This window comes from Montipora foliosa, chromosome 10 (genome assembly GCF_036669935.1).
Source record: "Montipora foliosa isolate CH-2021 chromosome 10, ASM3666993v2, whole genome shotgun sequence".
NCBI classification, from domain to species: Eukaryota; Metazoa; Cnidaria; class Anthozoa; order Scleractinia; family Acroporidae; genus Montipora; species Montipora foliosa.
This window is the reverse complement of record NC_090878.1, coordinates 19,829,353-19,856,852: the sequence shown is the minus strand read 5'-3', so window position 1 is coordinate 19,856,852 and position 27,500 is coordinate 19,829,353. Positions and strand designations below refer to the sequence as shown.

Below are 27,500 nucleotides of genomic sequence, written 5' to 3'. Positions count from 1 at the left end.
CATGTTTTCTCTGGCTTTACTGTCAAGTTGCAGCTCTGTCTTAATTCAATTTAAAATTTATGACCCTTGTGTACAATAATTGAACTGGAAAATGCATAGCCATTAATCTCAGCTAGTTTGCATTCAATAACTTTTTCAGACAACAGTTCAGACGACCCCTCGCAGCAAATCAACTCATGCAAAAGAAAATGGCTGACATGACAACTGAGGTAACTTCATGTTCATGTCTTAATCTTTTTTACAGCTTCCTGCTAGTCCAATATTAACCACGGATCACTTTTAAATGTTCCTAGAGTGGTTTTAACCCATGACTCCTGAACCATCCAGCATTTACGAGTAAAATCGTCCCACGCTAGACGGAGTAAAAGAGAGACAATAAGCCACGGCTTACTCTGGCCACGGCATACATAATACGCGAAAGCAACTATTTATACGAGTATAAACTCCCAGGCCAGGATAAGCCACGGCTTGAGAAAGCCGTGAATGTAGATTTGGTACCATTTATACGGGGTGTTTGCATCTTATGTAAGCCGCGGCCAGAGTAAGCCGTGGCTTATTTTCTCTTGTATAAACAGCCCTAATATGTGAAGCTGCTGATCACAGTTTTTGTTTTCAGCCAACAGTTAGTACAGCTCACCACTGAATGTTCATCACTAATTATTTTGTTATTTGTCTGTGCTGTATTAGCTTGCATATACAATCCTCACATCACTTTGGCCAGCCTTGCAACATTCAAATGCAATGTGAGTCAGCTCACATATTCGCAGTCTAGTGCTGTGGAATATTTCCCTATTCCCTGATGGTGCTGTCGACTGGCGGAAGTTTGGAATAAAACCCAAACTGAGATCAGAAGCTTAAGGCCTCACCTCAACAATGTATCAAGCTGTTATGTTTTAATCTCTTAGAATTCTGATTTGTTTGGTGTGCTGCATCTGTGTTGATTGGTCAGAGTAATTTCCTTGCCCTTGGTGTGTTGACGCTCATATGATTAAACTGCACTCTATGGTTCTTTTCAGATAAGTATTGGACTTCAAAGTTGCTTGCAGGTTGGACGACTGAAAGATGAAGGAATGTAAGCCAATAGTTAACCAAAGGGTTTTTACTCTCTCTTGGCACTGAAACAGCATTTCTCAGAAATAGAGTAACTCAGTATTTTCCTTCAAATCTCAGCTGAGCTTTCCTTCTGTTATGTCAGTAATCTGTTGGCTGACTGTAGGTAAACTGTTGATGCATGTCAGCCGACAGTTGATTACAGGAACCTTTTTTCAATTTTACTAAAACATTTTTTTGTGACTTTTAAAATTTATGTCTGCAAGGTACTGCCCGGAGATGATCTCTTTGATCAAACGCAATTCGTGTGGAAAAGCACTCGACATTGCCAGAATGGCAAGGGACATGCTTGGTGGTAAGTTGGAAGGAGTGTTTCTGTTATCCGTTTTGCCTTGTGAATGAGCAAAGTGGACTTAATGAGTTAAAGTGGTTAGTAGAAGCTGAAGTCGCTGCACGAATTCATCCATGAACTGGGGATGAGTTAATTAAAGGTAAAGAAAGGACCCTGTATTCTACATGTTTTCCAACCTGTACATTTCACTTGACAAACCATGTACACTTTTTCTCCTAAAATTATTGATGGTTTGCATCTGATGTTACGGTGGTAATGTTGGATGGCAAGAACTATAACCTGTATCTCCACTGGGAACTAAACTTTATTATTATGGAAATTCTATGAAAAGAAATTGTGTTGTATTGCCATCCAACATGGCCGCCGCATGTCTTGTCACGTGGGTGCAAACCAAGAATTAGGGCAACTTCCAATCACCATCCTGATATCAAGGTTTTGATATTCCATAATGTGGCAATTGCATGCACAAGTGGGCCCAATTGGTCGTTTAATTGAGAGTGTGTTTTGGATTTAATTGTGAAGAACTTAGTGGTAATTCTGATAGGTAATAATGTGGCAGTTAAATTGTGCATCTTGTGTATTCATATTCAAAATACCCTTTAGAATCTTAACTGGAGTGAGGTGTAGGATTGCAGAAAATTGATTCAGTTTTTAAAGCGACGAGGCATCGTACAATGTGCTCTTTTGTTATTTAACGAGGTGCAAATGATATGCATTGTGGTTTTCGGGAGTGTCTGAACTGGACTAAAAAATTCTTATATTTGAATAGCCAGTGGAATTCTTATTTAAACATTGCTTGAAAAGATACGAAAGCTGTTATCAATCATTCCAAATAGTGTTTTCTAGTAGCCAAGTTACGGTTTGCAGTTCTGAGAGTTGCAAATAACCGGTATAATTTTTCATTTCGTTTTGTGAAAATTGTAGGAAACGGGATCTCCGATGAATATCACGTCATTCGCCATGTGATGAATTTGGAAGCTGTCAACACATATGAAGGTACCTGCAAAAATACCTCTTGCATCCTTACAGTGCACCCAACTCGAGATTTTGCTTTCAATATCCGTAAAAGTAAACAAAACTGGCAGGAATGGGTGTAAAGTTTCCCCTTACGGAGGCAGCGTGAAAGGAAAAGAGCCATTATCCTTTAGAACCAGAAAATAACTGCTAGTTTTGTCAACTTTGTATACTTATGCAGGGGCCAAAAAATGTGAAATCCAGAGGAGATTCTGGCATAATGTGTTTATTCTAGTTAGGGAGATTTATCTTGACAGTGAGAAGTATTCAATGTTTCGCGAACGTCTTGTTTACGTCTAGTTTAATTCTGGCAACTTTGTGGTATGCTACGAAGACAAGTTGCTTGACATGACCATTCAAACTTATATAGCAACTGTAGATTTAACTAGTGACCTGCAAAGGAATGTCTCTTTCTAAAGAATGAATGCTAACTGATAATTCAAGGTCATAATCTTTAACGCTTATGAAAACGCCTTAACCCCCTTTCCCAGAACCGTAACAAGTAGAGAATTTGGGCACACTTAAGTGATTTTCATTTATTTGAAAAAGAATACTGCCAATACATCACAAAATAAGTGCAACTCCATGTTTCCAATACCATCCAAATCTTTGCTGACTTCCAACATTCCACTAATATTCAAACTGTGGTATGTCGTTAGACCTACTTAATTGATTTACGTTTCTTTCTTGAGGAACCCATGATATCCACGCCTTGATTCTTGGAAGAGCTATCACTGGGATACAAGCTTTCACAGGGAGATGAATCAAGAAGACTAGCGACTATCAATGACTTATAAAGTGCGGCAGTTTCGTGCATCGTCTTTAATTAATCATGGAGAAAAGTTGCAGTTATTGCAGTCAAATCGATTTAAATATCTATACCTCTCTCTGGATGGTTGGACTACAAATGCATGGCAACTTTGAAAGAACTTGTCCAAGTTTTCGTTGAAACATAAATTCAGTTAAGGTATTAAAAAGATTTTCTAGATCTTTGGCTGTAGTTCGGATAATTTGTCTCGACTACTCAATTTAAAATGAAGAGGATAGCTGAACGGCAATCACGTTTGTGCCAACGTGTTTGACTTAAAATTCTCTTCAATATTTAAAGGACTTCAACTATCTCAAATATCTATTTGTTGAAGGACAAAGACTTGAGCAAAAAATGTACTGCCTATCTTTTCTTGAAGTAATAAAAGGTAGTTTTGTATGACCTCTACAAACTACCTGAGCTACCCTCTACCTGAACGGTGTTCAATAAAAACAAAAACAAAAAAAAATTTATTATTACAAGTGTTATGTGCTGACGTTTTCATAGCCCTCAAGATTTGGTCATTGTATTCGCAGAAAACGGGACAAACGGTTCAAAAGCTAAAATCCATGAGCAGTGCTGTTCTTTTGCTCATTAAACGTCGCTATGTAATGCCTTTCTCGTCGCTGTCGTAGCTCCTAAGGTCCTCGATTTTATTTTTAAAGGACCAGACTTGAAATTAAACTTCTTATTGTGAGGAAGGGAGATGGTGCCACCATTTGCAGTCTGTCCTGCTAGTGTGTGTCCACTTGTAAAAACTTGTCAAAGATGCTCAAAACTGACATAGCATTTACTGACTTTATTTTATTTCATTCATTCTTTCATTTTTTTACCAGATACTTTTCATTGGTTTTCCATTCGTGTAAACTTATCATTGCTTAAGTGCGCATGTAAGATAGTGTGAAACAAGGCTCTGCCGGTTTCTGTAATCTTTTGATTGTGTAATAAATATAACTGCGATGCATAAACTTTGGGTACGTTGGATTGACCGTTCTCCGGAATAGGAACACATGGAATAGAAGTTAGAAATCCTTGGTTTTTGCGGAGATCAGTTCACATTAAAATTGTAAAAAAGCTGCTAAAATGCTATTTCCAACATGCAGTATCTGTGGTATCCTCGTTGCTTCAAAACGCCAGACAACCGTTTTAAATCATTACTCCAAGTATTCTTATTCCGGAATAGGGTCAATCGATCGCACCCCTAATGTAAATATGCAGGGCATAGCAATTCTAGGAGCTGTCATATACAGTAGTTTGTTGACAGCTTCCATTGTACCTTTTAGAAACTTGCACTCCAATCATTTGTATCCAATATGAGAATTTCAACTTTTTTCTTTTCAAATTTCCTGGACACCACCATCTTAAATAACTGTTACGTGTTACAGTTGCCCTGTTGTTATTATAGAAAAGCTCTCAGTGTCAGAAAAATAGCACAACTGGAACACATCACAAGGATTCAAGATTGCGGCACGCGGGAAGATTCGGAGTAAAAAAATGCTATTTTAAAATTCTTTTTATTTTAATTCAAATAAGTGAGATTGCAAACATTACTTCTTTCGGTTTTAAGTTATCATTTTGTGAGGATGGAGGTTTCCTTCCAGTGACCTCCCTTCCAGCTGGTATTCTCTTAAAATTATCAACATCAGATTTAGATTATCAACCCTAACAACCCGCTGAAGTCTATTCATCTTGCTATTTTGTCTCACAGCATTACCCTCATATCATGACATTTTCACATCAAAAAGAAACCCATGCTATACATGACTCGAGACACGTGCATTGAAGAAACCCGTGAAGTTTAAAGTAAGAGTCGGCGCCACCAGCTTCGGACACAGTGTAGGCTACCTGTAGCCTTATTTTCTGTCGGAAAACTTTATAAATGCCTATCTTGGCCTTTCCTGAACAAAGAGAAGCATGGATGCACACCTTTTACGGCTAACGGTTAAACCCCATTGAGACCCTCATTAAACAAACTGGTCAATGCTTTCACTGGTATTACTCGCTCGTGCATTTGTAATTCTTAACAATGCCAAACCAATGTGTAAAGTTCTGTTGGTTTAATTTAGGGAGCTTAAAAAATTTGAAAATTGTGTTGTTTGTTCATGGTCAAGGCCAAAAAACCAAACAAAGACATGAAACAAAGAAGCTTGTTGTGTTCCCTAACCACTTCAGTTTATTAACTATGATTAGATTGACGCCTCCAAGAAATTTGTATGTTCATGTATAAAGTCAAGCACGCCCATAACCGTTAGCCGTGAAAGGGCCAAACATTTAACCCTCAAGAGTAAAAATGCTTAAAATTTAACCGTTGGCTGTAAAAACCACTACCCTATTAAGACCCTCTTGACCTTGCACCGTCGCTCAACTCTTGAACAACGCTGCGTTTTTCAAAACGTTTTCGGCGTTGAATGAAGATGAAAATACTGTGAAGCTATCTCACTTTTCCAAATTACAGTTATTGGGTTCAAATCCTCCGTTGTTTAATTTAGCTTTCTTTTTAGCCCGCTAACAGGAAATTCCTCTCCCGCGAACTGGTAAAAGCTTAATGAATCAGTCGATTCCAACAGTACTCATCCCTCCAGGGCATTCAGTAGCGGGGCATTTCCTTCATTAGAAATCCCAGGGATCGGGCATTAGTCATGCCTCCGTCAACCCCACGGCATTTGACACCTTGATGTTCACGTTGCAGAAGTATGATATCGTTTTAGTGATGATTTCATAAAAAATACATGAAATTTGTGGTCGACGTGGTCTGAAGAGGTCATAAACGAGTTGGAAGACCTGTAGAGCGAACGATCACTGCAACGGTACCAAGAATTAGCTACCTAGGTCATTAATTCTGCGCCTTAGTTTGACTTGAATAAGAATTTGGTAGTATAAAAGCATGGATTAAAGCATTAGCCCAAAAGCATGGATTTTGACTTTTATTTCTCATAGACTCCAGGGACATTTGAACACCTTACTTGTCCCCAGCCAAGAACAAAAAAAAAAAAGAAAACGCAAATTAAAAAAATGAAAACGCAAATACAAAAAGAAAACGCAAACGAAAACGCTTCCAAACAGAGCTGCTTCTAATGGTTTCATTATGTTTACGGATTTGAGAAGCGGTTTAAGGAAGATCTTTCCTCAATTCCTCTAATGGCGTGACGGTAAACCAAAGGTATTATACGTTGGCCCAGAAGGCTCAAACACAAACTAAAAAGAAAACTCAAACAAAAAAAAAGGAAACGCAAATTAAAAAAAGGAAATGCAAATAATAAAAAGAAAACGCAAATAAAAAAATGAAAACGCAAACAAAAAAAATGAAAACGCAAATTAAAAAAAGGAAATGCAAATAATAAAAAGAAAACGCAAATAAAAAAATGAAAACGCAAATAAAAAAAATGAAAACGCAAATAAAAAAATGACAACGCAAATAAAAAAATGAAAACGCAAATAAAAAAAATGAAAACGCAAATAAAAAAAATGAAAACGCAAATAATAAAAAGAAAACGCAAATAAAAAAATGACAACGCAAATAGAAAAGAAAACGCAAACAAAAAAGCAAAACCCAAACAAAAAAGCGGCAAAACTTTGATGTTAGGCCCATAAGAAGTCCCATACATAACAACTTTAAACGTTATATAAATTATACGGTAAAAAGTGTCGCTTTACACGAACCTTCTACCACATTTACCTACGTTAATCCCTTTTACCCTCATCTATCCTAAGTTACCCTCGCTCTGCCACAGCAACCGTCATGTACTCTTACTTAGCCTCGTTCTATCAAGTTAACCACGCTTACCCCTATCTACCCTAAGTTGGCCGCTTTATACCTCGCTGACCTTCGTCTACCCTACGTTAACCTCGTTCTACCACGATAAGAACTTTCATTGCTTCTGTAGGTTCCTTAAGTTAGAGTATATTCCCCGCAAAAACTCCAATTTCAGTAGGAAATTCTCTTAGTTTCGAAAAACAAACAAAGATGCCCCTTTCGTAGCTTCAGTAGTATGTTTCTTTTTTTTTTTTTTTTACTAATTTCAATCATAAATGAAGGAACTATTCCGAACATTCGAAAATAACAGTACTGGGCCCGGTTGTTCGAAAGCCGATTAGCTTAATCCAGGATTAGCGTAAACGTTTGTTTCGTGTTTTCAACTTTGTGGTGAAAGGTTGTTTTGCTTATTTTTGTTTTTCAAGATTGACTTCTTCTAATGTAAAGTTTTGCCAAATATCAACGTTGAACAGCATTTAGTAGTGGAGTAATAAACTCCTTGGTTAATTTTTAATCTGGGATTAGCGTTAATCGGCTTTTGAACAACCGGGCCCTGGAGAATAACGACAAAAATTGAAACAAAAAAAATTGGAAAAAAAAAGCAGATACCCCGACCCCGGCCCCGGGCCCGCGTTTTGGCTACTACCGTCATTGTGAAATGACATTTCTTTGGGAAGCCAACAATATTTCTTTAACTTCCTGGTAAATCCAATTTATTGCTACGACTTGCTAGTGGGAAGATTGTTTACATGAAACTCACGCTTTTTGCGAATTTTGAGTGTCCTGAAATTACATCATTTGCGTGACAATATATCCCTTACTTTAACTCAAAAACATTCAGATAGTAACAAACTTCATATTTATTAACCATTTCTTCTGCTTTTGTGCTTGTCAGCATTGTGGTTTGCGATAATTCGCAAGTCTGTTTTTGTATCTCATGGATGTTCAGATTTTCAATTACATAGCCGCTCAACCTCGCGATTGTGTAAATAGTTCACCCTGAAGTCAAAGTAGATACGTTCTCCGGAACCCGACAAAGAAGGCTTCCTGACCCGACAGATGAAATGTAAATATTCATTTAAATATTAAAACAAAATTAAAAAACCAAAGACGTTGTTTTACTCTGAAAACGACGAATGATTAACATTCTTTTCCGTAGTTCATTCAATTGAAACAAGGTGATCGCGTGCACCTTTATGGCCTAGCATGTGATCAATCTCTTCCTTTTGAAAAAATATCATAAATGTCAGAGACTGCAGAAATCTTCTTGTTTTTACGATCGATTGTCATTAATCTTTCGATGACAATTCGATTAAGATATATAATATATATATAGATATAGATATATAAACTATGTTATTTTTTTCCTTCATCTGTCTTTGGCTTGTCTTTTTCTGTTAACTCCTAGCTTTTACGGTACTTTTTGGTGTAAACGTAAAGCCAAACAATGTTTTGACCTGGAATCAGATTAGACTAATAAGAAGAGGAATTATGAAGCGGAAACAACATCTTCAGTCCTTTCTTAGTGTGTGCAATAAACGTTTGCTTAGTGCAACTGCAAGACATGCATGAAATACTGGAAAATGTCCATCAGAGCAATTTGCAATTATTTTTTGGCAGACTATTTATTTAAAAAAGAAACGAGTGAATTTTACTCAACAGCTTGTTTTGTTATCTTTGAACTGAATTTATTACCAAAGCTTAAAACGCTAAGAGACCTCAAAATGGGACAGGACATTACAAAATAATTAATGGTGCGAATGTGTGAACCAAAGGGCCTCTGCTGGTGCGGCATGTGGGTGACCCTCAAATGGTTTTAATGACCCCAACCCTCCCCCCCCCCCCCAATTCAGTGCTTTCTGTTTTTGTGTAACACGTACCACAAGCAACCCAGTGTACGCTTTATGGAGGGTCTAGTTTGTTTGCGTTTTACCTTTTTGTTTGCGTTTTCATTTTCTTTATTTGTGTTTTCTTTTTATTATTCGCATTTCCTTTTTTTTAATTTGCGTTTCCTTTTTTTTTTTGTTTGAGTTTTCTTTTTAGTTTGTGTTTGAGCCTTCTGGGCCAACATATATAATACCTTTGGTTTACCGTCACTCCATTAGAGGAATTGTCTTCTTGAAAACAAGATCTTCCTTAAACTGCTTCTCAAATCCCTAAACATAATGAAACCATTAGTAGCAGCTCTGTTTGGAAGCGTCATCTTCCTTCTTTGGTGAGTACTGAGATAAATGACGCAACAAAAAAATCAAAGAAAACCTGGATAGCTTTTACTCCTGAACTGTTCTTTTTCTCATAGGATGGGAAGCAGCTCTTCTGGAAAGTTGTTTGAAAAACTCAACTGGAAACAACGAATCCATAGCAAGGGAGTGCGAAAAAACGTGATCAAAAAGCAATCAAACACATGTACGTTGAAAGAAGCACATTGGCTTGGAATTGTTACTTGTCGTACTGGCAATACACATTAGCAGAGCGTGGCCATTTCTAGGAGTATTGATCCACCTGTTTGGGTTTTCTTTCGTAAGAATTACGAAAGCATGAGAAATGCCAATCAAAGCATTGACCAGTTTATGAGGGGTTTCAATGGGGTTTAACCGTTAGCCGTAAAAGGGCCAAAAATTTAACCGTTAGGCGTAAAAAGGCTTGAAATTTAACAGTTAGCTGTAAAAGTCACTACCCCATTGGGACCCTCGTTTATGTTTAATCAGTAGTGCATCAGCTAGTCTTTAGAAACAAAGAATTACGTACATAACTTGCTTAACAATTTTGGTGCCAAGTACAGTTTTAGTACAAGAATACTCTTATATTCTTCAACTGCAAGCTATAGCAACTAAGGGAGGACAAAATTGTGTTCCACTCAGAGGTCATTTCAGCCTCATTTCTTCGCAGGACCCTTTCAGTTCTTTACAGTGTGTGCAAATATTCAACAAGGGGCTTTCTTTTCTTTAACCGTCGTTTTTAACTTGATAATATCTCCGTTTTCACGGTCAACATATAGGCCTGGAAAATATGAGTTTCCTTGGAAGCAAACTGGAAGCCGTTTAAATTCATGATAAAGTACGTTTCTTGCGATCGCAGTTAACGGCTTTCAATTTCTTCAACGGTGACTCTAATTCTCGGGCGCATCAAATTACTTTACCGCTGACTAGTTATCTCAGATGATAAAGCGCCGGACTGGAGCATTTGCCAGAGTCTTAAAATAGCGGTGAGTGAGATCATGCTGGCTGTACATAAAGAACTTTGTCTCAACATAGGTGATCACGTCATTGGGCAGTGTTGTTGCAGTAAGCTGTTGGCCTTCTCTGCTACATCTTTGCAAACTACTATAAGTAACGGACGTTAAAAAACCTAAAACCCTGTTCGAAAAGAGTTGGGGACGTAGTCCACGGACTTGCCGTCTGACGGGACTAATAATGGCTACCAAAGGCGCCTTTACATACTGACGTCCGATCATTATCCTGTAGAAAAACTGTAAACTGCCAGGAAACCTTGTGATATGTGCGGTAGATGTTCTATGGAAAAAGTATTGTCTCTGACTCTTGATATTTTTCAACAGACGTTTCGGCTAGTCCTTAAGCCTTCATCAGTCATATGCGCGCGTGACCATGCAATTCGTCCTCGCGCGATGCCTTTCTAGGCTTCTGGAAGTACGATATGATCGTTCCCAGCGTTCGGGTCTTTAAGTAGAGTGCCAGGCTTCGAGGAAAAGTCGCTCGTGGTAATTAGCTTCGAACCAACGACCTTGACATTTTCGAAGTTCATGATGTGGCTGAAATGGTGGACATGGCTTGCAACTTTGGAGTTTTGGTCAAAACCTGGCACTGCTTTTTTGTGCTCCGCAATTCGGGTCTTTAATGATCTTTCTGTTTGGCCATAGTACACAAAATTACACTGTGTGCAATTGATTTTGTATACTATGGCTGATTTATGGCGGTCAGAATCGTCTAGCTCTTTGGGGCGCGGAAAAAGGCTGTTGATGGTTAGTTGTGGTTTGTACAGATGTAGCTGTGGTTGATTGTTTGACAGTTTCTTGAAGTGCACTCAGATGTTCGCGCGACAGTTTGGATTCAAATTTAACTGTCAAATCTTGAAGCCTTGTTATTAAGCCTTGATGTTATTATGGCAATGTGTTATTTGCAGTATCAAGTACTTTAGGCCTGCCTTTCTAGCTATTTTGTAGCCCGCTTTAGTTCTAATGGGTGGAGTAAAGTCAGAATTGGAGGCAGGAGACCACGCGCGCAATCTTCGCACTACGTTACTTTGAATAGCGTATGATAACGAACTTTGCTTTCATATCACTGATGAAGGCTTAAGAATTAGCCGAAACGTCTGTTGAAAAATATCAAGAGTCAAAGGCAAACCTTTTTCCATAGAACTTATGACATCTCCTGACTACACTTTTTCCATTTTTAAACAAGTGCGGTTTTTACTTTCGTACAAGGTTTTTAAAAGAATGTGAGCAAAAGAATTAAGTTTTGTCACGAGGTGATACGAACAGCACGCAAAGGCCAGAAATGTACTTCTCCGGGAAAGAATTGAGTATTTCTCGATGTCTTTGTTTCTTAGCCCTAAACTACCTGTCCATGACAGATGACGGCCCTGCTGGAGTGACGAACGTGAAGCAACCTGGGGGTACTTTAGCAGCTGCCGTTGGAGACGGAACAAGCGATGACACTTCCGCCATTCAGGCTATCATTAACCACGCAGCAAGAACCAGCAATAATCAGACGGTTTTCTTTCCTCCTGGTGAATACCTGGTGAGCAGAGACATTTTTATCCGCGGCTCTGTAGAAATTCGTGGCACGGAGAGTGGTATTGCGATCATCAAGGCATCAATACCATATGCCAAGAAAATATATAACGCCTCACCTGTGAACGCAGTTGCATTGAAACATTTGTGGCTTGATGGAATTCGTGTGGAATTCGATGGTGGAGCCCAGGGAATATCATCTACAAAGGATATGAAAGTGTTTAACTGTGTATTCTTTTCAACGGCAAGTCCAACTGTAACGAATGCTAAGAAGCAACAATTGAAACTGGCACACCTTACAAACGGTACGGTGGAGAGATGTGTGTTTCTGCGCGATTCAAGCGCATTTGGAGTTGCTTCCACATTTAGCAAGACAGTAAGCGTAAACTTTACCAGGAATGTTTGTGGCCTCGACTTGAGTAAGGTAGTCTGGCTGTCCACCGAACTTGAATCAGCAACGCACTGGCTCGTTCAAAAAGAGAAGTTAGGATTTCTTAAGACTCACTACCATCTTTCAGATGACCAAGGCTTCTTTAAGAGTTGCCTTTATGACCAATGCGACGAACACATGACAATATTTAAAAATGTTTTCAACGGAAGTCCCAAAACTGGTTCCCGTCACAAAGACCACGTGGTGTATCTCAAAGGGTTCAATTCAATGATTTTTGAGAGTAACTACGCCCGAGGCTGGCCAGCTGACCCCACGGGTGGCATTAAAGCTCGTAATGGTAAACAGCTGTGGCTTGCCCGCAATTACATCGACGGCACAGGGATCCTGATGTACACTCACAGAAAAACCAAGAACTGTCTAAACGATGGTTTTGAGAACGCTGTTATCTACGGAAATCATATTGTACAGCGAAGCAACTATGGACATCGCGCAAGTGGCATAAGTTACTATGAGCCTCATTTTACTGGGAGAGATGAGAACGTCACGTATTCTGCCAATGAATTTGAGTTTATTGGTGTCAGTGACCCGACTATTTATGAATGCATCTGGCTGACCAACGGTGCTCTGTCCCATCATCACGTGTACCAAGACAATGTGTACTATGGTACCACAACGAAAGTCAAGCTGGAAGCAAGGCACACTGCTCCAGCGTCTGTTTCAGACGGGAAACATCAGTAAACAAATAAAAAATCGATTCAATTATCGTCCTTACAAATTGGATATCCCAACATATTAGACACTGATCTTTCAGATGGCATTCTAGCATATGGCACAGAGTATGGGAATTTTGATTTGAAATTTAATCACGATGATTACATTAAAAACAAAAATGTGTTTCGCGTGGTAAATGAAATTTAACTGATTGCTAACTGAATTGCACAGCGGAAATTCCATTTGATGTTTTGGATGTGAGTAAAAGAAGTGATTCCCGCTTCTCCCTCGGAAAACACTGTTGTAAATTTTTTAAGTAAAGAATTGTAAATAAAGGTCTAAATAGGCTGTGGACTGAGATTGATCGGCCTGGGATAGCGTCGTTCTCAAAAGAACTCTCATTGTTGACATTCAGTAACGTTTTGACAACCTGAGCCATCTTCAGACTACTTTGGTTCATACAAGTCCTTTGATGTTAGATTTTCATGTATCTCCCTGTCTCTAAAAAAAAAGCCATGTTTTGTTGCCCTTTACATCGACGATGTTATTATCTATGGAAATAATAGATAGCAACGTTTTCTTTAAAGACTCGAAGACAAAATGTTGATTTTCTCCTTTATGGCGACTGGGTCATTTTGCCCGACTCAGTACTAGTCTTTTAAAGTTATCCTCATAGAAGGAGATTGCCCTATAATCGCTAGTTTATCAAATTCACGACCATCGTTGTTCTCTGAATTTCATACTGCTGAAATTTGTTAAAATGAATTTGAAAGAAGGTGCGAAACATGGAAATCTGATTTGCTTGTGTAGGAGTTAAAGTTACGGTAAAAACACTGCGTTTTAGCAGATTTGTGATATGAGACTGATAGGTTGACCTTTAGTAATAACTAATGGTTGCATGAAAAAGATTTAGAATCATGGTTTGGACGAGATCACTGACAATGTGGCTTCGCATGCCACAGCAATTTGGTGTTTGCTTTGTTATGTTTTGAAAGTTTTCGAGCGCGCTTTTTCAGCTCTAATTGGCGCTCAAAATCATGAATTACTTTCTTTAAGTCGGTTGCAACTTGTTTGGTTTGCATTGAAAGAATTGTAACGTTTCAGGTGGTAGATAAATTTGCAATCCATGCGATCTTTGACATACGTTTTCCCACTAACGATGTCAACATCCATATATTGCCGCACTGCAGTTGCTTAGTGCAAAGACCTAACCAATATCACCCTACACGCACGGAGGCAAATTACTCACCAGATTTTCTGCACATATATGGAAAACAGATGAAGCCTAATAGCGATAAATCGCGCCGCAAAGTTGAGTACAATGTTTATTCTTCATGCACTCAAAGCCACCTTTCTGACGCTCTGGTTAATGGAGTACGTACTCGGCAAACCTCCTTAAGGCCGGGGGGCGTGTAAACCATGTTGTGAATTAACTAACGGCAGTTTTGCACTTCTCCTCACACGTTTGGAAGTTAATAGTCTGTTCCTTCTTTATATTGTTAAACGTAACGTTAGGACGGAAAAGTAAAAGTGCAAAAAGAAATAACCTGGAAGCGGAATACTATACAGGAACTGTTCTTATCATCACGTACCAGTCCCTTAATCCGATAATTACCAACTCAACAAAAATGACTTTTTAGTTATTAAATGTCAAAATAAGAAAAATCTCACAAAGAAAACAAACAAACAAGTTCGTGCTTCGTTGATGTCAAGGAAAATGAAGACAATGCTTGCTTCCATGACAGTTTGGCGAAATATTGAACACTTTAAGGACTGGTCCCGAGGGAAACAATTAATTTTGGTTCCCGAGATTCCCGAGGGACCAGTCATTAAGTGATTTGTTACATAGCACAAAAAGAAAAACGTGAAACGGCAACAGCAACGGCGGTCGTCGGTCAACATTCGCGGGTAACAGTGCACTGTTACCCTCTGACGTCATAGATTTTGCACTGTTGCCCGCTCAGAGACTTTTGGCGGGAAAGAGTTTTATTGTTAGCTGTCATGTGACCTCGAAGTAACCAATGAGAGCGCACCCTGTTGGGGGAAAATATTTAGCTCTATCAAAGTCCGTCATAGTTGACTTTCTCCTTCACTCTAATGTCTACTAAGATATCGTTGCAATTGCCTGAGCTAGCGACTCGTTTCCTCAGTGCAAGTCAGGAAATGCCGCGAGCCTTCCAACAAGTTCCAGTGCCTGTTCCGCAGAAGTAACTTATAGTCAAATTTCATAGACCTTATTCCAAAATGGCCGTCATTTAAATATTCTTTCGTTTTTATTCAAATTAGCCCTTGATGCCTCGTTCTTGAGCTGAAAATTCAAAAGAATATTTTGCCTTGAAAGAGGCATCATGGTCTAATTTCAATAAAAACAAAAGAATACCTAAAATAAAATAGAATACCTAAAATAAGATGTATTGCCAAGAGACAATTATTAAAACTGCTAGTAGCCATTCTTATTTGAAAACATTTGTAACATGCATGCGTATTTGCCTCATATTGTAAGCTGACAGCTTTACACGCGAGCACACTGGAATGAAATGTTCACTCGTGCACAAAATAGTCCATTTTACAGTTGTGTGCTTAGTTACCTGGCCTATGAATGAAAGTGAGGCTGGAGTTGACCTTGTTTTGATAGAAACCTCACTGCTTTTCTTATGTAAATTATTACTAATTAGCATGACAACAACACCATTAACATAAGAAAAGAAGGGAGGTCTGTACCATAACTGGAGCAAGGTCAACACCCAGCCTCACTTTCATTTAAAGGCCAGGTAACTAAGCGCAGAGCTGTAGAGACGTCTATTCTTCAACATGTTGAATATTTGGAGCCGATGGTACGCGTGAACATTATCGCTCAAAACGCCACAGCACACTGGGGGAACTTGTTTGCGCCAACAGTCATGAGTGTAACTTTGCTGATAGCTCTAGTGTACGGCGGGTTTAATTCTGAGTACTTTCGGAAATGTCAACGCAAGAAATTCGCAAAAAAGATTCCACTAGTTGACCTATGCTAAGCTAAACCAGTTTAGAAAGGAAGGTGGAAGAAATATTTGCAATTATCTGGACAATTTAAGCAATTGTCTCTTACAGAAACCTTTAAAGTTCAGGCGGATTCATGAGCTCAGCGATGCCAGTGCAATGCTAGCTCTACCAACTGAGCTATGAAGCCACACAGTTGGGAGCACGTCAATTTGTATGCTTAGTTACCTGGCCTTTAAATGAAAGTGAGGCTGGTGTTGACCTTGTTATGATACAGACCTCCTTTCTCATGTTAATGGTGTTGTTGTCATGCTAATTAGTAAGAATTTACATAAGAAAAGCAGTGAGGTTTCTATCAAACAAGGTCAACTCCAGCCTCACTTTCATTCATAGGCCAGGTAACTAAGCACACAACTGTAAAATGGACTATTTTGTGCACGAGTGAACATTTCATTCAAGTGTGCTCGCGTGTAAAGCTGTCAGCTTTAACATTTGTAAGACACTCGATATTAAATATTGCTAATTATATATTTCAAGGAAATATTTAATCACCAAATAAAAAACAAGTATGGAAATTCATAAATCTTGAATGATGTACAACTGTCAAATGATAAAATAGCCAAAAATGTACATTATGATCCATTCAGATGTTTACAATACAAATGACAACCTTAAGGTGGCTCAAACCAGTTTAAACACTTCCAAGAAACGTTCTTATTAGAATGATTGACACTACAACACTTCGCCACTTAACAGCAATGTTATGGTACCATATCAAACACCAATTATTGCTAAAAAAGATTCGTCGATTTTTGTGACGTAAAACGTTACCGTGGAAACCGGAAAGCCCTGCAAAAACACCCCATATTTTGGCTTTGGCTGCTCATACCTCAAAAACGAACTCGGTGACCCCCACTTTTTATTTCTGAAATAAAATCAGCATGCTAAAATAAAACTTTCTGCAAAGAAAATTCTGTGGAGCAGATTCAGAGCCACCTTAAATAATTGCTCCGAATCCGCTCCACAGAATTTTTTTAAACTTTGGAGAGAGTTTGCTAATCACTTTTGTGCAACAAAAAATTGGGGGCATCAAGTTCGTTTTTCAAATATGAGCAACTAAAGCCAAAATATTGATAGTTTGTATCTGACGTCACGGCAACCATGTTGGTCTACAGAACAATGTGGTAAAATGTCTTTCGGGAATTCGACTCTATTATTATGCAAAACTTGTGGGGCCATTTTCTATTGTTTTGTACACCAACATGGCGGTCTCATCACGTGGGTACAAATCAAGAATAGGGTGTTTTTGCGAGGATTTTCTGTTGCCATGGTAACTTTTTACGTCACAAAAATGACTGCATCTTTTTTAGCAACAATTGATGTTTTTTATGGTACCACAACATTGGTGTTACATGATGAAGTGTTGTAGTGTCAATACTTGTAATAACAAGGTCTCCTGAAAGTGTTGAAACAGGTTTGAGCCACCCTAATTAACAGTAGTTGCCTGACCAAACGAGTGAAGAAATCAGTACAAAACAGGATGCTAACCGCAAATCATCATCATCATCATCTCGTCCTTTTCCCTCTGAGGGAAATAGGGCGTTAACGGCAAATAAAATCTCCTAAAAGGACCGCCATTCACAATTTACATTTTTCGAAATTTATTAACCCTCCGTCCTTTCGCCTCGTTTTTGGGCGGAAAAACGCGGCTTAAAATACAGTACATTTATGGGCTTTTGGCCAAAACCAGACTTCCACAACACACAATTTTCAAAATTTGAAACTCATTTAACCAACAAAATAGCTTCGGGGGATTGTGTATGGTCGTGACCCTTCCAACACCAGTTGCGGTAGTCCTGTTTTCTCTTTTGAAGTGTGCCAGGTTTCATAACCAGTTCCTCAATTAACTATTATCTAATACAGTAGTTTAATTGCCCACTTTCCAGAAACGGCTTGAAACGTGACCTCTTGTCATTAAACACCGCCTTCAGTGTTCTTAGAGGCCTTTCCAGTTTTGCAGTGTCGCTAGACACACGCCGTTTTCAAATGACGAGAATGTTAATAAGCGACACACCGTAAGAAATTTAACAAGACTCTTTGAACCACAATGGAGAGTTTCATCACAAAGTCAAAGAAAAATCACTGGCTCCTGTGGGCACCCGCTGGGATGCGAGCAGATGACTTCATGGTCCCATATCACGGTCGATTTTAACGAAATGAGCTAATTTGCCATTTTTAAATTTCACAGTATTTGACGTTCTCAGTTTGGTGATAACCGTTATAATACCTTTAGTTTACCGTCACGCCATTAGAGGAATTGTCTTCTTTCAAATCCCTAAACATAATGAAACCATTAGTAGTAGCTCTGTTTGGAAGCGTCATCTTCATTCTTTGGTGAGTGCTGAGATAAACGACGCAACAAAAAAATCGAGGAAAACCTGGATAGCTTTTACTCCTGAACTGTTTTTTTTCTCATAGGATGGGATGCAGCTCTTCTGGAAAGTTGTTTGGAAAACCCAACTGGAAACAACGCAGCCATAGCAAAGGAGTGCGGCAGAACGTGATCAAAAAGCAATCAAACCCATGTACGTTGAAAGAAGCACATTGGTTTGGCACTGTTATTTGTCTTTGTCGTACTTGCAATACACATTACGAGAACGTGACCATTTCTAGGAGTATTGATCTCTTTGGGTTTTCTTTCGTAAGAACTACGAATGCACGAGAAATGCCAGTCAAAGCATTGACCAGTTTATGAGGGTTTCAATGCGGTTTAACCATTAGCAGTAAAAGGGCCAAAAATTTAACCGTTGGGCGTAAAAATGCTTGAAATTTAACCGTTAGCTGTAAAAGTCACTACCCCATTGGGACCCTCGTTTATGTTTAATGAGTAGTGCATCAGCTAGTCTTTAGAAACAAAGAATTACGTAGATAACTTGATTAACATTTTTGGTACCAGGTACAGTTTTAGTACAAGAATACTCTTATTTCCTTGGAAGCAAAATGGAAGCCCTTAAAATATATAAAGTACGTTTCTTGCGATCGCATTCAACGGCTTTCAGTTTGTGGTAATTAGCTTCGAAACCAACGACCTTGACATTTTCAAAGTTCATGATGTGGCTGAAATGGTGGACACGGCTTGCAACTTTGGGGTTTTGATCAAAAACGCTGAGAAAGGCTGTTGATGGTTAGTTGTGGTTTGTCACCTACTTTGACTTTTTGTTGTTTCAAAATGTGACCTATTTTCTCGGAAATGCCCTGTACATACGGCAGCACTACAAAGCCATGAAAGTTGTTATCGGCGGGTTGTTTGGTTAACTCCCTATCGCAGTATTGAATAAAGGACATGGGATAATTGTTATCTCACAGAACGGCTTTGACTCGTTGCGTTTCTTCTCGTCTTCCTTTATTCGTTGACGAGATGTTGTTTGCTCTTTTCAGCAAAGTGTTAACCGAGGAACTTTTGTGGCACAAAGGGTGACACGAAAAAGAAATCCACATAACGGTCGGTGTGCGTCGGTTTTCTGTAAACATCCACTTGAATTTCTGTGCCGCGTCTACTTGTAATGGTGTCTAGAAAAGGTAAGCCTTGCCCATTGGTTTTTTCTAATTCCAAAGTGAACTGTATATTTGGGTTAATTGAGTTCAGATGTTTGTGAAACTCGTCGACTTGATCCCTTTTTAAACAAGAAGGACTATCGTTAACATAGCGAAACCACCATTTGGTATGGTGTGGGAATGTGGAGATCGCCGTTTGCTCAATTTCTTGCATAACCAGGTCGGCTAAAACTGGACTAATGGCAGAACCCATGGCACATCCAAAAATTTGTTTGTAGTGGTCGCCATTATATTTAAGGTAATTGTGGTTGAGTACGAAGTCTGAAAGTTTCAAGATGTTGTCAACAGAAAGAATGGTACGTTCTGCTAGATTCTGGTCTTGTTGTAGCCCGGCTCTCCTTAGTTATTGTTAGGGCTAAGTCCACCGGTATGGAGGTGAACAGAGACTTCACATCGCAGGAGAACATGACTTCTTCGCTGGTGATAGAATTCTGCTTTATTTGCTATGTGAAAACGGAACTGTTTTGGGCTGTGAAGTTGTTTTTCCTAAGAGGTGACAGGACTGAAACCAGATATTTGGACACTGCATACGTCGGACTAACAATATACGGCTTGTGATGGGTCGCAATGGCCTTCCAGCTTCGTGAATTGTCGGACCGAAAAAAAAAATGCTGGTCTTGAGTTACTGCAGTGCAGTTTCCTGTATAAATTTAATTTGGGCCAAATTGTGGTGCTGTGCAGTCGTTCTTGTTCTTGATGTTAAGATCTTTTTCAACACTGGTTGTGGGGTTCAAATACGTTTTGGTGTCATTTCATAAAACGACTACTTTTCCTTTGAACTAATCGCTATCCATCACAATTATTGATCTTCCTTTATCGGCTGGAAGGACCTTTACACTCTCATTTTTTCTCAGGTTATGTAGCGCCATCTCCTGTTCTTTCGTTATGTTGACTGTCCCAGGTACTTTACAGTTCTTAAGAATGTTCGCAACAGAAAAGCGTATTGTGTCGTTTGCCGTTTGGTTGAGACTGAAAATACCATTTTCAACCGAAGATAAGATTTTTGCGACGGGAATTTTCTTTGAAGCGATGCAGAAATTGAAACAGGCTTTTCTCGAGGGCTGTAATTTCAATCGGAACCAAAGCGCGTTGTGATACGTTAAGAACCCATTTTCCTTTGTCTACTACGGGTGGGTTGGGTTTCTTGTTGTATGTCAGTTGATTGAAGTTTTTTGTATATGTTTGTGAAATCCTCTCAGATGTAGCTGTGGTTGATTGTTTTTTAAGTGCACGCAGATGTTCGCGCGACAGTTTGGATTCAAGTTTAACTGTCAAATCTTAAAGCCTTGTAGTTAAAGCCTTGGTGTTATTATGGCAATGTGATAAATTATTCGCAGTCTCAAGTACTTAAGGCCTGCCTTTCTAGCTATTTTGTAGCCCGCTTTAGTTCTAATGGGTGGAGTAAAGTCAGAATTGGAGGCGGGAGACCACGCGCGCGCAATCTTCGCGCTACGTTAATTTAAACAGCGTATGATAACGAACTTCGCTTTCATATCACTGATGAAGGCTTAAGAATTAGCCGAAACGTCTGTTGAAAAATATCAAGAGTCAAAGGCGAACCTTTTTGCATAGAACTTATGACATCTCCTGACTACACTTTCCCATTTTTAAACATGTGCGGTTTTTACTTTCGTACAAGGTTTTTAAAAGAATATGAGCAAAAGAATTAAGTTTTGTCACGAGGTGATACGAACCGCACGCAAAGGCCAGAAATGTACTTCTCCGGGAAAGAATTGAGTATTTCTCGATGTCTTTGTTTCTTAGCCCCCAACTTCCTGTCCATGACAGATAACGGCCCTGCTGGAGTGACGAACGTGAAGCAACCTGGGGCTAATTTAGCAGCTGCTGTTGGAGACGGAACAAGCGATGACACTTCCGCCATTCAGGGTATCATCAACCACGCAGCAAGAACCGGCAATAATCAGGTTTTCTTTCCTCCTGGTGAATACCTGGTGAGCAGAGACATTGTTATCCGCGGCTCCGTAGAAATTCTTGGCACGGAGAGTGGTATTGCGATCATCAAGGCATCAATACCATATGCCAAGAAAATATATAACGCCTCACCTGTGAACGCGGTTGCATTGAAACATTTGTGGCTTGATGGAATTCGTGTGGAATTTAATGGTGGAGCCCAGGGAATATCATCTACAAACGATATTGAAGTGTTTAACTGTGTATTCTTTTCAACGGCAAGTCCAACTGTAACGAATGCTAAGAAGCAACAATTGAAACTGGCACACCTTACAAACGGTACGGTGGAGAGATGTGTGTTTTTGCGCGATTCAAGCGCATTTGGAGTTGCGTCCAAATTTAGCAAGACAAAAAGAGTAAGCTTTAACGACAACGTTTGTGGCCTCGCCTTGAGTAAGGTAGACTGGTTGTCCACCGAACTTGAACCAGCAAGGGACTGGCTCGTTCAAAAACAGAAGTTAGGATTTCTTAAGACTCACTACAATCTTGCAGATGACCAAGGCTTCTTTAAGAGTTGCCTTTATGACCAATGCGACGAAGAAATGAGAATATATGAAAATGTTTTCAACGGAAGTCCCAACACTGGTTCCCTTCACAAAGACCACGTGGTGTATCTCAAAGGGTTCAAAACAATGGTTTTTGAGAAAAACTACGCCCGAGGCTGGCCAGCTGACCCCTCGGGTGGCATCAAAGCTCGTAATGGTGAAGACCTGTGGCTTGCCCGCAATTACATCGACGGCACGGGAATCCTGATGTACACTCACAATAAAACCAAAAACTGTCTAAACGATGGTTTTGAAAACGCTGTTATCTACGGAAATCATATCGTACAGCGAAGCAACTACGGGCATCGCGCAAGTGGCATAAGTTACTATGAGCCTCATTTTACTGGGAGAGATGAGAACGTCAAGTATTCTGCCAATGAATTTGAGTTTATTGGCGTCAGCAACCCAACTAATTATGAATGCATCTGGCTGACCAACGCTGCTCTGTCCCATCATCACGTGTACCAAGACAATGTGTATTATGGTACCACAACGAAAGTCAAGCTGGAAGCAAGAAACACTACTCCATCGTTTCAGACGGGAAACATCAGTATACAAATAAAAAATCGATTCAATTATCTTCCTTACAAATTGGATATCCCAACATATTAGACACTGTTCTTTCAGATGGCATTCTAGCATATGGCAAAGAGTAAAGAAACGAGAAATGGGAATTTTGGTTTTAAAATGGAATCACTGTGATTGAAACTGAAAAATAAACAAATGTGTTTCGCATGGTAAATGAAATTTAACTGATTGCAAACTGAATTGCACAGCGGAAATTCCGTTTGTTGTTTTGAGTGAGAGTTGTAAATGTTTTGAGCAAAGGATTGCAAATAAAGGTTTAATAGGCTGTCGAGATTGATCGGCCTGGGATAGCATCGTTCTCAAAAGAAATGTCATCGTTGACATGCAGTAACGTTTTGACAACCTGAGGCATCTTCACTACTTTGGATCATACAAGTTCTTTGTTGTTAGGTTTTCAACCTCGCAAAAAAAGCCATGTTTTGTTTCTTTTCAAATCGAGGACGGCATTATCTATGGAAATCACATCGTTCAGCGAGGCTACCTAAGGCAGGGTCGTGTAAAGTCACGAACGGCGGAGCCGGGGGAGGGCTGGGGGCCTTTAGTCCCTGCAATATCAAGGAAAAAATAAAAGTAAGAAGTAAAAAATCTGTAATTTTACGGTTGATCGACGTTTATTTTTTTTTGATATCTCGTCGAGAATGCTGAAAGTAGCATTTCCGAGCTTCAAGATTTTAAAATTTTTTGTCGGAGAATTCCCTCAGAACCCCCTACAAGTTAGCGTCTCCGACACTTTGCTTATTAGCCCCCCAATACAAAATCCGCTCCGCCGTCCCTGAAGGTGTCACTAAGAAGCAGTGGAGATGAATTGACTATCATCATTGACAGAAAATCCTTTTCTTCATGCGTTGTTCTCCGTGTCGTTGCCTAGAGTTCTTTTATAGTTACTTTTCAATTGCAAATTTCCACAGCGTTTTTGAAGGATATCTATAAGCCTTTGTACACCGGTGGCATTTTTCGATATTAGTACTAAGTCGTCCGCAAACTGCAGCCAGTTAAAAGGCGACGAACAGTCGATGGAGTCAATGCGATGCAAAGAGTCTAGGGTAATATGGCCCGCCATTTGTAAAAAAATTCCGAACTTTGCAATGCTTCCGAAATGTCGAAATGGTTCCGTTGGTTCGGAATGGTTCCGAAACTCGCAATCATATAGTTTTCGCCATGGTTCCTTAAGTCTCTCGGCAATGCTATGACGCACGTCATCGCCAATAAAAAGTCACAGACGCATGAATTGTCTGAAAAAAATTGTAAAACGACGTTAATAACGAGTTTGCTTAACCTTGCCTGGACAAATCTGACCTTACCTGATCACGTTTAATATGAATAACGGTGTGAATATATTATAGCGGATCGGAGTCTTGTGAACAAGCCTTCGTCTTTTTTATTTGATGCCAATTACCTTAGCAAGTATAAAGCAAGTAGAACGTTTTCTGGAACAGTGCCCGGCAGGAAGTCAAGAAAACAGTTGCCTCACCTTGATAGAGAGCTTGATTTTTCGTGAGTGTAGCATTTGTTATCGTTACCAGTTCCTGATTGTAATCTTCTCGCGCTTAAAATGGATGTACCTTCAGTATTTTAGTGTCTTCATTAATTCCGAGAAAGTTAACGAACGCTGATTAAAGAGCTAGAACTAGTTTTGAATGTGCAAGACTGGCATCTATCATCCGAAAGACCATTGTGAAAACTGGAAGATGAATGAACTGGTTGCACTATGGTCACCCGTGACGTTTTTCAGATTCTACGACAGAAGGAAATTCCCTAAATAAACCTCTCTATCATGTATATAGTAAAAGAACTTCTCGTTTATAGGGCAATCTAGTGCCAGTCGACTGCAGTCTCCTGGGGAAAATATTTCTGTTGGTGAACTAGCCGGATCAATCTTTAACCAAAATTTGTCATTGTAATAAATGAACTAAGCTCAGCGTAGTAAACTAACCCGGGGCGCCACAAAAGCAGAAAGCTCAGTTCTAGCAAGACATCTACGTCAGCAAGCACCCTTGGTGGTTGGATATCACATGCAACAGCTAGCAGAAGCTGTAAAGTGCATTCTCCCTCTTCCCGCACAGACACAACTTCAAAAATAGACTTGAACCATGCCAACCTTGCAACCCTTTAGTATGCTTTGACTAGAAATGAACAATTTGATACCAGAGACAAGCCACCGACAATGCAGCAATCGAAGGCACCGTAGCGACTGCGATCACTAGAATTTCTTCCTAAGCATCTGATTTTAAGAAAAGTTCAAGTGTCTTTGAGTAAATTCTTCTCCATTTTTAAAACGAAAGGAACGAAAGTGTTTTAAGAAGTCTTTACTCGTCAAATGGTCATAACAGGTTTAAGAGTTTCTGCAAAGATTAAGCGATAAGCTTTTTGGTTGCCATGATAACTGATTGAGTCACTGCAATGATCGACACTTGTTAACAATATTACCGTTTAAGATGAGATTCGAACATTGACATTTAGTGGTGCAGTTTCTCATTGACACTCATTAAAGGATTAAAGCTCAAACGTTGAAATTGTTAGGAGCCACCTTAACTTTAGTCTCCTTCGTAGCCGTTATTTGGGCGTCACGCGACTCTCGTTCTTTGCTGGGAGTGTTGCGTGACATCCAAAAAAACTGCTGTGAAGTTACTTTGTTTTGAATGGCAACGTCTTCTCTGAAGACTCGAAGACAAAATGTTGCGAAAAGACATGCTGATTTTCTTCTTTATGGCGACTGCACCTTTTTGACCGACTTCTTTTAAAGTTATCCTCAGAGAAGGAGATTGCCCTACGATTGCCAGTTTATCAAATTCACATCATTATACTCTGAATGTCATACCGCTGAAATTTGTTAAAATGAATTTGAAAGAACATCAAAGAAGGTGCGAAACATGGAAATCTGATTTCCTTGTGTAGGTGTCATAGTTGTGTAAAAACACTGCGTTTTTAGCAGTTTTGTGATATGAGACTGATTGGTTGACTGTCAGAAATAATGAATGGTTGCAGGAAAAAGATTTAAAATCATGGTTTGGACAAGAACACTGAATGTGGCTTCCCATCAAATTCATACCACGGCAATTTGGTGTTTGCTTTGTTACGTTTTGAAAGTTCTCGCGCGCGCTTTTTCTCTAATTGGCGCTAAAGATCTTGAATTACTTTCTTTAAGTCGGTTGCAACTTGTTTAGTTCGCATTGGCGCGTCAGGCGGTATATAAATTTGCAATTCATGCTATCTTCGACATGCATTTTCCAAGCTGTTATGAGCTAATGGCGGCAAACGTAACATTGAGACGAAAAAATAAAAGTGCGATAAGAAATAATCTGTAAGCGGAATATTATGCGGGAACTGTTTTTACCAACACGTACCAGTCCCTCAATCTGATAATTACCAACTAAACAAAAATGACTTTTTGTTCAAATCAAAACTGCTAGTCGCCATTTTGATTTGAAAATATTTGTAACACGCATGCGTATTTGGCTCATATTGTAAGCTAATAGCTTTGCACGTGAGCACACTTGGAAGAAATGTTCACTCGTGCACAAAATTCTTCAACATATGTTGACTATTCGGAGCCGATGGCACGCGGTAAACATTAAAGTGGTACTATGATCAAAAAATCATTTCCTTTTTTTCTTCTGATTTTGAAAGCGTGTTCGCTTAACACCTAACTGGCAAAATTTTGAGCTTTGAGTTTTATCCAAAGGCTGTTTATTTTGAGTGTAAGTTTTGGATTTCATGATCCGCCATTACTCACGTTCAAAACTGGCCGATTGGACCTCAGAGGGTTGGATCTAGAGAAAATGACGTCATTTACTCACTAGCCTAAAATTTCAGCGTGTAAACGCAATTTATTATATATGCAAAACACGGCTTGAAAAGTCTGAAAGCCCGAAACTCCCGTGCTGCATATTAATTAGGCCGCGTACACACGCATTGCATTCTTAAACTAGTGAGTGTTTGACGTCATTTTCTCCTCGACCCAGCTCTCTCAAGATTTTGAAGTTAGTAATGGCGGACCAATAAATAAGAAAATTCCAGCTAAAGTAAACAGGTGTCTTTCTAAAATCAGAACTTAAAACTTGGGTGAGTTAGTGTTTAGTTAACATAGTTTTGAAATCCAAAGGAAAAACAAATTTTTTTTTTGGTCGTAGTACCACTTTAACGCTCAGAACGCCACAGCACACTGAGGAAACTTGCTTGCGCCAACAGTTGCTGATAGCTTTAGTGTGCAGCGCGCTAAATGGTGAGTCCTTCGGAAATGTCAACGCAAAAAATCAGGAAGTCGAAGATTCGACTAGTTGACCTATGTTAAGCTAAACCGGCCAGTTTAGAAAGGAAGGAAATAAAGTAAGAAGGAAGATAGAAGTGATCATCGCACTTACCTGAACAATTGAAGCAATTGTCTCTTATATATCACCTGTAAAGTTCAGGTGGCTTTAATGGAATTGGAACCCATGACCTCTGTGACGTCACTGCAGTGCTCTAGCAGGTCCATAGACCATTTTACAGTTCTGTGCTCAGTTACCAGGCCTTTGAATAAAAGCGAGGCTGGAGTTGACTTTGTTTTTCATGCAAACCTCACTGCTTTTCTTATGTAAATAGAAACTCGTTAGCATTACAATAACATGATTTACGTAAGAAAAGCAGCAAGGTTTGTATCAAAACAAGGTCAACTCCAGCCTCGCTATTATTCAAGGCCTAGCAACTGAGCACAGAACTGGAGAATGGCCTATTACCAGTATCAAAAATACCATTAATTAATTAATCACTTTGTTTACACTTGGATTTCAGAGTAGCTAGTGAGGTAACATGTCCGAGCATTGAACTTATACAATTGTTAAAGGCCCACATTCGTCCAAAAGTCATTGCGCACCGTGACTGAATTTCGTGTAACATGAAATTACCTAAATATCTGACATGTTGTTTCCCACGTGATTCGCCTGAGTACCTTTAGCCAATCACATCACGTATTTGGACAAGTCGTCATTTGAAA

The 27,500-nt window shown here is 39.3% G+C and overlaps 2 protein-coding genes and 1 pseudogene across 3 annotated transcripts in view; all 3 read left to right on the top strand.

Annotated features, from left to right (window-relative positions):
* The window catches only part of LOC137973495 (glutaryl-CoA dehydrogenase, mitochondrial-like), a 17,480-nt gene extending 13,852 nt beyond the window's left edge, over positions 1-3,628 (top strand). For both annotated transcript variants that reach the window (XM_068820319.1, XM_068820320.1), the window contains 5 exons: positions 140-209; positions 1,017-1,072; positions 1,317-1,405; positions 2,327-2,398; positions 3,109-3,628. In XM_068820319.1, coding sequence (XP_068676420.1) covers positions 140-209; positions 1,017-1,072; positions 1,317-1,405; positions 2,327-2,398; positions 3,109-3,179 — 358 coding nt within the window. In that variant the 3' untranslated portion in view covers positions 3,180-3,628. The remainder of the gene's footprint in view (positions 1-139; positions 210-1,016; positions 1,073-1,316; positions 1,406-2,326; positions 2,399-3,108) is intronic.
* A 5,404-nt stretch (positions 3,629-9,032) lies between these two features.
* Positions 9,033-13,047, top strand: LOC137973302 (uncharacterized; annotated as a pseudogene).
* Positions 13,048-18,027: 4,980 nt separating this feature from the next.
* Positions 18,028-22,796, top strand: LOC137973369 (uncharacterized). Its single transcript, XM_068820164.1, has 3 exons — positions 18,028-18,203; positions 18,288-18,394; positions 21,189-22,796. Exons 1-3 carry the CDS (start codon positions 18,154-18,156, stop codon positions 22,550-22,552), a joined length of 1,521 nt encoding a protein of 506 aa, XP_068676265.1. The 5' UTR covers positions 18,028-18,153; the 3' UTR covers positions 22,553-22,796.
* The last annotated feature ends 4,704 nt before the right edge of the window (positions 22,797-27,500 follow it).